The following is a 12,355-nucleotide window of genomic DNA, read 5'->3' on the forward strand; positions in this document are numbered from 1 at the left end:
AAAATAATGCTCTGTCCAGCTTTGTCACTGTGCTGCTAATAAGCAAACTTTTTTGTTTAACACTTTTGTCCCATCCAAATCCCCAGATCAGAAATAAATCTTACCTCCAGAAAACAATTCTCATTAGCTAAGACAAGATGTTTCTTGAATGCCAATCCATCCAAAATAGCCCAAAATATCACTTATCAGCCATTCAACTTCAATTAACTGAAGCCGAGTCCAACCAAGTCTGAATTTCATTTGCAGCCTGATGCAAAGTCTTAACTAACATGATGACGTCAGTATTAAGTATTCAGACAAGATAAGCTGATGATAAATCTTTCCAGGCGCAAGTTTGCTTGCAGTGTAGAGGACGTTAATGGTTTTTTAAAAAAATAAATAAATCAAATGTGTATCAAGACCATGAAAATAAATATGCTAAAGATAGGCACATAGTTATTACCACTAAATTTGCATATCTTACACCTGAAAACACATTTCTCATCCCGTGTATGAAAAGTTTAAATATTGAAATCTAATTTAATATTGAAATTTATTTACTTAAAATTGTCAGATAGTTGATTGTTCCTGATTAAAATGAATCACAATGAAACTGTGCAGAATGATTTATTTAAGTTTGCCCCTGGACTACAAAATTACAGAAGCATTTCAAGCATATTGATGATAATATTACACATCAACATAACTCTTAAATCACTATTGTATATCCACAGAATTTAATCTTCATCCTTCTGTTTATCATTAGGGCTTATAATTCTTAATATTTACCATATTTTTCGCACTATAAGACACACTTCCCCCCCCAAAAAAAAGTGGGTGGAAATGTCCCCCCACTCCCCGGCCCCCACCCTTTGGCCATTTTCAGCCTCCGCACATCCCATTTTCGGCCTCTGTGTACCCCAATATTTGGCGGCACTGATCCCCGCCACCTGGAACGGCCAAAAACAGGATGCATGCATGGAGGCCGAAAACGGGGTGTGCGGAGGCCAAAAATGGAATGCATAGAGGCGACGATAGGCGACGGCGGCAATTGCGGCAATGATCCCCGCAGCCTGGAACAGCTGATGGACAGTATTCTGGGAGGCTGATCCAACCACCAATCAGCTGCTCATGCTAAATCAGACTGCAATAACAAGCTGAAGCTGACCAGGCTGTTTGCTACTTGCTGCAAGGACGCTAGCCAGATAAATATCGATAGATGCTGGGAGGCAGAGGCAGATTTTTTTTTTCTGGTTTTCCTCCCCCAAAGCTATGTGCATCTTAGAGTCCGGAGCGTCTTATGGACCAAAAAATACAGTAGTTAGTATTTCATTGGTAAATCGGGCAATGGTTTTGCTCAACACCTGCACTGATGTTTCCAAAAATAGCCATTTTAAAAGCAGTTTGCAGACAGAGATTTACATATAACCAGTTTGTCTCCTTTCATACAGTGCTGTAGAATTGAGCAGTTTTATGATTCAATTCTACAAACAGAAAAATGTACCCAGCAATTTCAGTCTACCAATAGTATAGTATCAATCAGTAGAATGGATTCCTTTGAATCTGGAGGTAGGTGTGGAAGAAAACCACTGTTGTAGGAAGGCAAGTCCCATTGCAATGAGATGTCTCCTTGTGTAGCAAGCTGTTTAATACAATCATTAATGGTGCTACTCAGAAATAAGCTCTATTACGTTTAACAATAGTTACACACATACAAGAATACACTGAATCGCAATATCGAAAGCAATCAGTTGCCATTATGTTATTCTGAACGTGGACATCTTTCCAGGTTAATACAGAGTTAATTACCTTTTGCAATGTTAATATTTTTTGAATTTGCTTTGATTTGTCAGCTTATCAGTTAAAGGCTATTATGCATGGTTTTGAAAGCACTGCTTTTCTAAGGAACAGAGCACTGTGGACAGGTGCTTCTTGTTTATCCTGGCAACATCCGAAGGTTGCTATGCAGGCATACTGGCAAAAAGAAAGGGATTTCTTTTGGTCAGGACTATAGCAAATTATTTCATGTTTCAAAGCCAGGAACACTTTTCACCAAGTTTCTTTAAGGATAATGTTCATACTTAGCATTGACAGGTTTAATTGATTTGTTAGCCTTTAAGGTTTTAACAGTGTTCAAGAAATTAGGTTTCCTGCCTCTTCTTCTTGCATAACAATTGTGTGTCTGTATCAGAGGTGAAATGCTCCTGGTTCGGACTGGATCGCCTGATCCAGTAGCGATGGTGGCGGGTGGTTCGGAGAACCGGTAGCAAAAATCCCTGCCTACCCCCCATGCCCAGCTGAGCCGCACAATCATCAGAGGCTTTTTTTTTTACTTTTAAAAGCATTTTTTCTACAACCTCTTCGGCCGAAAAAATGCTTTTAAAAGAAAAAAAAAGTCTCTGATGATCGCACGGCTCAGCTGGGATCGTCAGAGGCTTTTAAAAGCATTTTTTTCTGCAACCTCTTCGGCTGAAGAGGTTGTAGAAAAAAAATGCTTTTAAAAGTAAAAAAAAAAGTTGGCCACGCCCACCCAGTCACATTACCTCACCACCACCAAGCCACGCCCACAGAACCAGTAGTAACAAATTTTACATTTCACCACTGGTCTGTATGTGTGTAGTCAATCCATTTTAAAACAATGTTGACTGTAACAACACAGCATTCTTCTGTCAAATCGCAAAGGAAAGATTTCTTTGGTCCTCCCTATCCTGGCATCCTCCCAAAGGTGTTGGACTAACAAGTATCCTGTAAGGATAATGTTAGGGAAGCAGGGGTGAAATGCTCCCGGTTCGGACCAGATAGCCCGATCCGGTAGCGATGGAAGCGGGTGGTTCGGAGAACCGGTAGCAAAAATCCCTGCCCCACCCCATTGCCCAGCTGAGCCGTGCAATCATCAGAGGCTTTTTTTATTTTATTTTTAAAAGCATTTTTTCTACAACCTCTTCGGCCGAAGAGGTTATAGAAAAAATGCTTTTAAAAGTAAAAACAAAGCCTCTGCCGATCAGGCAAGTCAGCTGCGATCGTCAGAAGCTTTAAAAGCAATTTTTTAAGCTGAAGAGGTTGTAGAAAAATGGTTTTAAAAGTAAAAAAAAAAGTTGGCCACGCCTACTCAGTCATATTACACCCCCACCACCAAGCCACACCCACAGAACCGGTAGTAACAAAATTTACATTTCACCAGAAAGGATGGTTTATAGCAATGCCCAGCATATGATAGCTGGTTAAGGAACACTCCTTAACCAGCCTTAAGGCCAATATTTAAAATACAGGCAGACAAGGACAGCAACTTCAATCAGATCAATATCAGACTGGATTTCAAAGTTCAGCTCCCTCAGTCACATCAATGATCTGTCTTAGCATATAAAATGGACATACCATTGATTTCCAAATCTAAGATTGTTACTTATCACTGACACTGCACACTGTAATACGAAAGTAAAGCTACATATCTAAATTTCCCCATGTGATGGAATTTTTATTTGTTAGTCAAGAATGACTCCCATTTTCCAAACAGGAAGCATCAATTTACATCTTCTGAATTCTCGAGGGATGCATACATGCACAAAATGTGTGCACATGCACACACACCACACACACGGAGAACCTCTGTAACTTGGACCTGAGTCTAAAGAACAGTTCAGTAAGGCTACAATAACATTTTTGCTTCTTTGCCATATCCTGCCTTTTGTTATTACCAAAAAAATTCTTGGTAATTCAAATGCTGGAATATTTTTTCTCCCATTTCATTAGATTTTATGAATTATTTTGCCCATAAGTAAAAGTATTTGTTTGCAGAATGCATGCATTCTAACTTATCACTCTCCATTTTTTGCTGATCCTTCATTTTCTAAGAATCTCTCTCTTTCTCTCCCTCCCTCCCTCCTTCTTTCTCTTGCTCTCTCTTTTGCTCAATCTGAAGTTTGCATGATCTCTTAGTTAACACTTATATTCTATAGGCATTTTTTCTTCGGCATAGTTTCACCATACCTTTTCATTCATATTTAGTTTCGTTTTCTGCATAGCCATATTAATTATCATATAACAGAAAGTATTACTGATGTCAGTTTAGAAATTCTTCTCAATATCTGAGAACCCAATTGATTGCCTTACTTGAAATTACACATTTTTGACTCTTACAAATATAAAAATTCTCTCTTCTCTAGGACACCTTATTTTTAAAACAGCCTCAAATAAAGAGCACCTGACAATGGGTCGGGAGAAGGCTACAGTCTACTATGTGGGTTTTGACTATCACGGATTATAATTTTCAATCAAAAAGTTGGCATAATTCATATTACAATCTCAGACAGGCTCAATAATTCAACCCAGCTGGCTTCCTGGTTGAAAATTAATGACAAATAAACAGTGTTATAGCAGTTTGAGTTTTTGTCATTCTTGACTACAAAGAAACTGAAGTCTGGTTTTCTGGTTCCTTCTGATTAGAGGACTGATTCTTGCTAAATAATCCCCAGAACAGACTGAAACAGTAAAAGAATCAAGCAACTGAGTTGTTGAATAGTGGATTCAACCTTATTCTGAATGTGTGGAGGATCCTTCTCATACCATCTTCCAAAAAGTGTCACAGTTAAAACGGACTGAGGGATATCGTTTTGACTGACCAGTTGTCCATCTTTCAAAACCTAGGGATGAATGAAAGAATTTTAGTAATACAGTTAGCTAGATAAGGTATACATTTCTCCTATTTCTTGAGTTAAGGCATTTTTAAAGTAGTAGATTAAGAGGAGATGTAGTTCTTATAACATAGTATAGAGAAGATCCCACAGTGACAACTCTCATATTTGGATAAGGTTGGGAAAGACTCCCAACTATGAGAGCCACTGCTAGTCAGTGTAGACCAGGAGTGTCAAACTCAAGGCCCGTGAGCCAGATCTGGCCTATGGGGTGCTTAGATCTGGCTGATGGGGCCGCCCTAGAAACAGTGAAGGACTGGCCCGCAGTGCCTCTGCCAGTGAAAACAAAGCATGGGAGGGCCACGCGCGGTCCTCCCAGGCTCTGTTTTTGGCCAGGATGGTCTCCTGCAGCCCTCTGCCAGCAAAAATGGAGCTCAGGGGCCTACATGTGCCCCCCCCAGTTCCATTTTTGCTGGCAGAGGGCTGCAGGAGGCCATCCCAGCTGTTGTGGTCCGCCAGCAGCCTGCGGACTGGCAGTGGAGTCAGACAGTGATGAGGCTGAGGAAGAACATGGGCCAGTCCTGGAGGCTGGGGAAGGCCCAGATGAGGGCTCTGTGTCGGAGGCAGAGATGGGGCCAGGGCCATCGGGGAGTGATGTGCGGACTCCAGAGGCTAACAGTAGAGAGGTAGAGGAACAAGAGGAGCCTGTTCCTAGTGCACATATGAGAAGAGCTGCCAGAAGACAGGAGCAGCTAATGCAGAGAGGACGACTCAGGAGTAGGGCCAAGAAATGATTGGCCCCTCCCATAAGGCTTAAAAGACCGGCAATGGCTCTTGGCCTCTTTGCCGGAAAACAACCGTTTTGCTTCGTGTTTGGCTGTATTTTTTTCTTGTCAGCGTCTTCTTTTCCTGAACTCTTGCCAAGAAAAGCCTTTGGCAGTTTGCCTAATTATCCCAAGGTCAGAGATAAACTGAAGAATGGTGTTTTGAGGACTTTGCTTTCATTTAATTTGGAATATGCTGAGAATGAGTTGTTTTAATAAAATCTGTTTGTTTTTTGGAACTGTTTTGCATTTAATATTAACTACATGGGCCTGGATCACACCACCAGCTAAAAAGGAGGCCACACCCACTTCAGCTTGGCGACCCTGGTCATGCCCACCCAGCACCCCGAGATCAAACACAACCCTGATGCGGCCCTCAATGAAATAGAGTTTGACACCCCTGGTGTAGATAATACTGAACTGGATCAAGATGGAGAAATAGTCACAGGACATGTGGATTAGGGTTACTAGGAGATTTAATTAAGCAACTTCTAACATTTACAAGTTTCCCATTCCTCAATTCAATAAAAGCGGAGAAGCCACAGTTAGCAACGGGATTTTAAAGTCTATGTGAAAAAAACCATAGGACAAATATCATCTGACAGATCTTATTTTTGTGACATTCAGGCAGCTTTTGAAGCCATGCAATGTGTTTAATACAAATTGCTTACTTACAGCAAGAGTTTAAAAGTTGAGTATTTAGAAAAAAGCAATCTACTCTATTATGTATGACATAATCTAAAATCATAGATTACACTATACAGATGTAAGTAGTCCTCAACTTACAACTGTAATTGTGCCTGGAATGTGACTGTGCCCAATTTTATGACCTTTTTGCAGCAGTCATTGAGTGAATCAACATGGACATTAAGCAATCTCCACATTTGTCAAGGAAATCCATTGTCTACAATGGGTGGTTTTTACTGGAAACCAGAAGTAAACACCAATTGCTAGCAAAAAAAAATATTCATAAAGCGTGATGGTCATGTGACTATGAGACACGCAAAGAGCTATAAATGCGGAGTGGTTGCCAAATCCCCAAAATGCAATGATGTGATTGTTGAGGGCCCCCAGCCATTGGAACTTTGAATCTAAATCAGAAGTAGCCCTGGGGAGATCAGTCTTAACTTTGAACGATTGCTAAGTGACCAATCGTAAATCAAGGATTACCTGTATAACCAGTTATGTAATACTGTATAACTATTACCTGCAAGGATTGCTTTACTTCATACAAAAGGTAAATAATTGTTATCTATCTTCTGCTATCTTCTGTTACCTATCTTCTGCTATCTTCTGCTGCATAGAAAATAACATCTTTTCTGTCCTTCCCATTTTAAATAGAGAAAAGACTTACGGAAGGATAGTGTTTCCTTTCCTTCAATTCTCCCTCCCCCAATGTTCTCTGCTTCCTGAAAGAGCAAAATAGGAGGAACATACGTACGTGTGTGTGTGTGTGTGTGTGTGTTTATACTCAAGTAAAAACAACACAATGAGAAGCCTCATTTTTCTCACAATTCAATTTTGGCTTCCAAAAAGTGACCAAAACACCTTCTTCTTCTGAGCCTTATTAGGGAATTCATTTCTGCACTTCTTCTATTCAAGCCCAGTTTGGTTCATACCCACCCTAACAATATTTGTATACTTTAGATGGGAAAGTACTGGGGTACAATTCGTGAATAGAAAAAATTAAATCAGGAACTTTTAGGTTTAATGGATAAAATAACTTGAACAAAATCTGGAACTGATCAGTTAAGTTTGTTGTTATAGAAATATTAAGTATGTAAAAGTAAGAGTCCCAAAGGTTGCTTTTTCAAGAGGCAACTGGACTTTCTGGTTTTTCTTTGAAGATGTTTCGCTTCTCATCCAAGAAGCTTCTTCAGCTCTGTCTGGATGGTGGGTCAGAGTTGAATAAGCTTTTTGGACAAGAAACAAAATGTCTTCAAAGAAAAACCAGAAAGTCCAGTTGCCTCTTGAAAAAGCACCTTTGGGACAACCATGACCTGGATGACTGAGAATCTCCATAGACATAAATGTAAGAGGTTGAGGTTGAGGTTGTCATGTTATTATGTTATTCTACTATGCTAAATAGAGTCGGAAGTCAATGCTTTCCTTCTTCTTTTTCCCTTTATCCCACACCTTTTCCTTTCTCCCTTTCCCTCCCCCATTTTCCCAATACTTTCATTTTCACTTGTATGTTAGACTTTGACACATTTAATAAAATTATAATTTTAAAAAATTTCACCTTACCTGAAACAATCCAGGAGCCAAACGAATCCCACTGAGTAAAACCTCTGGGAAGACGTAGTTTGTGCCAAATGTGCCACTGAGAGAATAGAAGTCAAAATAGGATTCAGCAGTCGTGGTTGCCTGGCCACAGCTCTGAAGGTTCGTACTTCCGCACTTCAGCAATGTGCAGATCTGGAAGGAGAAGAAGACCAAACAATACTTGAACTACTCACTATAGAGGAGCCAAGTTGCTACTATCTGAAAAGGAACTACAAACCATTATTGTAATTTCCTCCATAGCAAGGAACTTTTGTGGAACTCACTCATGTGCATCAATGGTGGGTTTCAAAATTTTTTACTATCAGTTCAGTGGGCGTGCTTGGTGGGCGTGGCTTGGTGGGCGTGGCAGGGGAAGGATACTGTGAAATCTCCATTTCCTCCCCACTCCAGGGAAAGGATATTGCAAAAACCCCATTTCCTCCTGATCAGCTGGAACTCGGGAGGCAGAGAATAGATGTGGGCGGGGCCAGTCAGAGGTGGTATTTACCGGTTCTCCGAACTACTCAAAATTTCCGCTACCGGTTCTCCAGAACTGGTCAGAACCTGCTGAAACCCACCTCTGATGTGCATGTTGGTAGCTGGGGGAGAAGCCCTACTGATTGTTGACTCAGAACTAGCAGATGAAAGCACGAGCTCAGCTTGGCATAAGAGGAGTTCCTGGTATCACAGTGACCAAGGACTTGCAGCTATATAAATCTCAGTTTTTAAAAGTAGTCCTTGACTTATGACCACAATTGAGTCCAAAATTTCTATCTCTAAGTGAGACATTTGGGGCCTGGGGCCGTTGATCTCGCTCTTGCGATCCGGCGAGATCCGGCCATGAATGGTATGAATGAGTTTTAATGTTTTTAATTTTTAAATGTTTTTTATTAGGATTTTAAATGTATTGTGAGCCGCCCTGAGACTTCAAAGAGGGGCGGCATATAAATTGAATTAAAAAATTGAAAAAAAATTGTTAAGTGAGCTTTGTCCCCATGTTATGAATCTTTCTTGCCACAGTTGTTCAGTGAATCACTGCAGTTCAGAGGTGAAATCTACTTACCTTCCTTACTGGTTTGGAAGCACACACGCACATCAAGTGTGTGTGCACACTTGCGCATGCGCAAAACCTTCTGTGCATGCGCAAAACCTTCTGCGCATGGGCAGAAGGTAAAAAAACATTACTTCCTGGTTAAAACCAGGAAGTAATGACACCCGGGCAGCGATCACTACCGGATCACTGAACCACAAGGAAAAATTGCTACCGGATCAGGTGATAAGAAATTGTTACAGTTGATAAGTTAGCAACCCAGTGGTTAAACGGATCTGGTTTCCGGACTGACTTTTTTGTTTGCAAAAATTGATCACGTGATCTCGGGACATAGCAATGGTCATATGTATGAACCACTTGCGTCTGATTTTTGATCACATGATCATGGGGATACTCCAAAGGTGTAACTGTGAAAATTGGTCATGGGTCACTTTCTTCAGTCCCGTTGTAACTTTTAAAGGTCACTAAATGATTTGTTGTAAGTCAAGGACTACCTGTAGTTGCTGGATATGTACATTCTAGTTTCTCTCTCTGCAAGTGTTTTTCAAACTCGATACATTAAGATATGTGGACTTTGACTCCCAGAATTCCCCAACAAGAATGCTGGCTGGGGAATTCTGAGAGTCAAAGTCCACATATCTTAAGTTGCCAATTTGAAAACAAGCCACTCCAAGATTTAAAAAAATGCCAAGCAGTCTAATGCTTTGTGTGGTGCTCAGCCTCGGCAATTGTCTGAGAAATGCCTTTGCAGGTAATTTTTTTTTAAAAAAAGACATCCTTATCCTTGAAAAGCAGTTTGGCATTTGCATGCTGTTGAAGTTTCTGCCATTTTTATATTACCTTTTAAAAATAAAACTAAATTTCCCATAACTCAATTGACTAAACCCAAACAGAATTAATTAGAATTAATCTATTCTAAACATAATTAATACTAAATTAATACTAGTTACTATTGTAACTACAATATCTTCTTTTTCCTAGCGTATTCCTGCAAATGCAGGGTCCTCTTTTCGGATCATTGAACGCACGGTCAGTTGCGTCTCCGGGGCCTGCGGCTTGCATTTCTTTGTTGATGGTGTCTTGCCATCTTTGTTGTGGACCGCTGCGAGGTCGCTGGCTATTGACTTCTAATTGGTAGGCAGTCTTGGCAACGGTGGAAGGTGCTGCTCTCTGGACATGTTCATACCAGCGGAGCCAGCCTTCTCTCATCTTCTCTGTAATTGGTGCCACACCAAAATGCTGTTGAATGGTGTCATTTGTGATGTGGTCAAGAAAGGAGATGCCGGATATCCAATGGAACATTTGCTTTTCCATGGCCTGGAGATAGCTTTCGGTCCCTGTTATTGCTGCCCAGCATTCAGTGCCATACAGTGCAACAGGGCGGATGTCTTGTAAATATTAGATTTAAGACAAGTTGGCATTCGTTTGTCACATAACATACCAGTGAGTTCTCGCCAGCGCATCCAGGCTGCATTCACCCTTGCTCGTACCTCACCATTGATGTCGCCATTGCCTTAGAGATGGGATCCCAGATACCGAAAAATAGTAACTATGATATATAACCCTAAAATACTAGTCAAACAACACAAGCAGCAGTAGCAGAGAAGTTAACAATGGTCTAAATAGCAAATGTCTTTCAGATCAATGTGTTTATTGATTAAAGTAGCCAGGGAAATAAATATATCTCTGCCTGGTGCCAAAAAGAGAATGTCTCTCAGAGCTGTCTGGAGTTCAATAGCATAGAAGGAAGGGGAGGTAAAGTGAGATGAAAGAATAGTCAAAGCTAATTGAGAAAAGCTATTCCAAAGAGGAATACCATCAATGGAGCCACCATTGAAAAGGCCCGTTCCTAGATGTTGCATATTTATTTCATTACAAAATCTCAAATTTATGGTGGACCTCAGCCTGGGAGAAACAGCCTATCATCTCAAGCACAACTTCTGATTCCATACATTTGGTAGGCTCCAGGGAGCCATCAGGTGTAGCGTACAGGTGGGCCAGCATTCTGTGCAAAACAATTGCTTAGGTCTGCTCCAATAGCATTGGAGCATTGGGTGGGTCCTTGCCCTCTATCCAAATATTCACAGCTTATTGACTGCTTATCAATACTTCCAGTGACCGTTATCCAAACATATCCATGCAATGTATTCATGCATGATTAAGTACCAGTCAGCCAGCAAAAGTATCAATGAATATATGATTCATTAATAAGAATCCAGATAATTAAAGGATGAAACTAAATATTGGTCCTATTCTTATGCCAGTCAGTGTCAGCATCCTACAGGACATGGTAATCAAGTTTCCAGAACTCTGTGTGAGGGAACATTTCCCTCAATCCTCCCAGGAGTAAGACATGTAGGACTTACTTTTCTTCCTGCTAATAGAGACTTCCATTCATCATGTGCATGATGCAGCCACAAAGTGATCGAATATTTAAACTAGACAATTATTCCAAGCGAGATAATGAAAATAAAGTGCTGAAGTTTATCTAGACATACAACCTGCAAATTTAGTGGGCATCTAGTCTTTCATCTTTCCGTCTAGCATTTCCCCCATAAATAAAAGAATACCTGTAAGTAATATTGTCCCTCAACCTCATGAAGACCATCGAATGCTCCTAGCACATAAAGTTCATCTTCTTGTTGTTCCATCATCCTGTAGTTTAAATGGCAGCAGAGACTTTTCTGGCACACTGTAAGATTGTCAGCTTTTTTTCCAAGGGTAGATAAGGTGAAGTCATCATGGAAAATAAATCCGGAGAAAGTATGGTTCTCAGGAAACCCTTCAACAGTTGTGGCATATGAGCTCCAGTTAACAGGAGGAAGAGGGGTGGGAAAATGAGAAGGATGGGAATAGATTTCTGCAACCAAAAGATGCCCATTCATCGATTCTGCATCATAATGATAGGCTTCTGATCCGGATGGTGTGTAGATACCACTGCCTAAAAATGACAAGAATAAAAGCCATTTTTCTTATCATGTCTTTGCAAGACAGACAGTATACATTATTTCTTCTTCCCTACCCCCCAAACATATTTAAGAAAACAACACCACCCCAAAAACACACATATTTAACTCTGAAAAAAGATCAGAAAATGTATTCATAGGCACAAGAATGCACCCCATAGGCCTTCTCTTTTCCTTTTTCTACTCTGATGAGCAAGAATAGAATAGGAAGAATATACCTTATGCTTAAGGAACCAGTGGACTTCCAGGCTCTCACAAAAATTTAAAGAAAAATTGTATTTATGATCAGCAATGCAAAGAAACAAAGCAAAACTTGGCTATTACTGCAGGATCCTATCTAGGTCAGTCACTGGAACCAGTGGTTTTGTCTTCCAAGCTTTTGGACTCATACTGGAGCCCATCCTCAGGGAACGACCTTGTAGATAACCCTCACTCTGTCAAGGACCTTGGAGTACTCATATCTAATGATCTAAGAGCCAAAGCCCACTGTAACAACATTGCCAAAAAGGCATTAAGAGTTGTAAACCTAATCTTGCGTAGCTTCTTCTCCGGTAATATTACACTACTAACCAGAGCATACAAAACATTTGCTAGACCAATTCTTGAACACAGCTCATCTGTCTGGAACCCGCACTGCAT

At 40.5% G+C, this 12,355-nt stretch overlaps 1 protein-coding gene across 2 annotated transcripts in view; it reads right to left on the bottom strand.

Moving 5' to 3' along the window:
- LOC117666274 (pantetheinase-like) overlaps positions 1-12,355 on the bottom strand; it is a 42,717-nt gene that overhangs the window by 17,449 nt on the left and 12,913 nt on the right. The window contains exons 6-8 of one of the 2 annotated variants that reach the window (XR_015731418.1): positions 11,321-11,691; positions 7,682-7,852; positions 4,509-4,619 (exon numbers count right to left, since the gene is read on the bottom strand). Coding sequence is in view for 1 of the 2 variants with exons in the window: in XM_034418827.3 (XP_034274718.2) it covers positions 4,437-4,619; positions 7,682-7,852; positions 11,321-11,691 (725 nt within the window). In the remaining variant the exon portion in view is untranslated. Of the gene's footprint in view, positions 1-3,433; positions 4,620-7,681; positions 7,853-11,320; positions 11,692-12,355 lie in introns of those variants that run through there. The other variant, XM_034418827.3, reaches the window with a different exon arrangement.

This window comes from Pantherophis guttatus, chromosome 1 (genome assembly GCF_059756535.1).
Source record: "Pantherophis guttatus breed Tessera chromosome 1, ASM5975653v1, whole genome shotgun sequence".
Lineage (NCBI taxonomy): Eukaryota > Metazoa > Chordata > Lepidosauria > Squamata > Colubridae > Pantherophis > Pantherophis guttatus.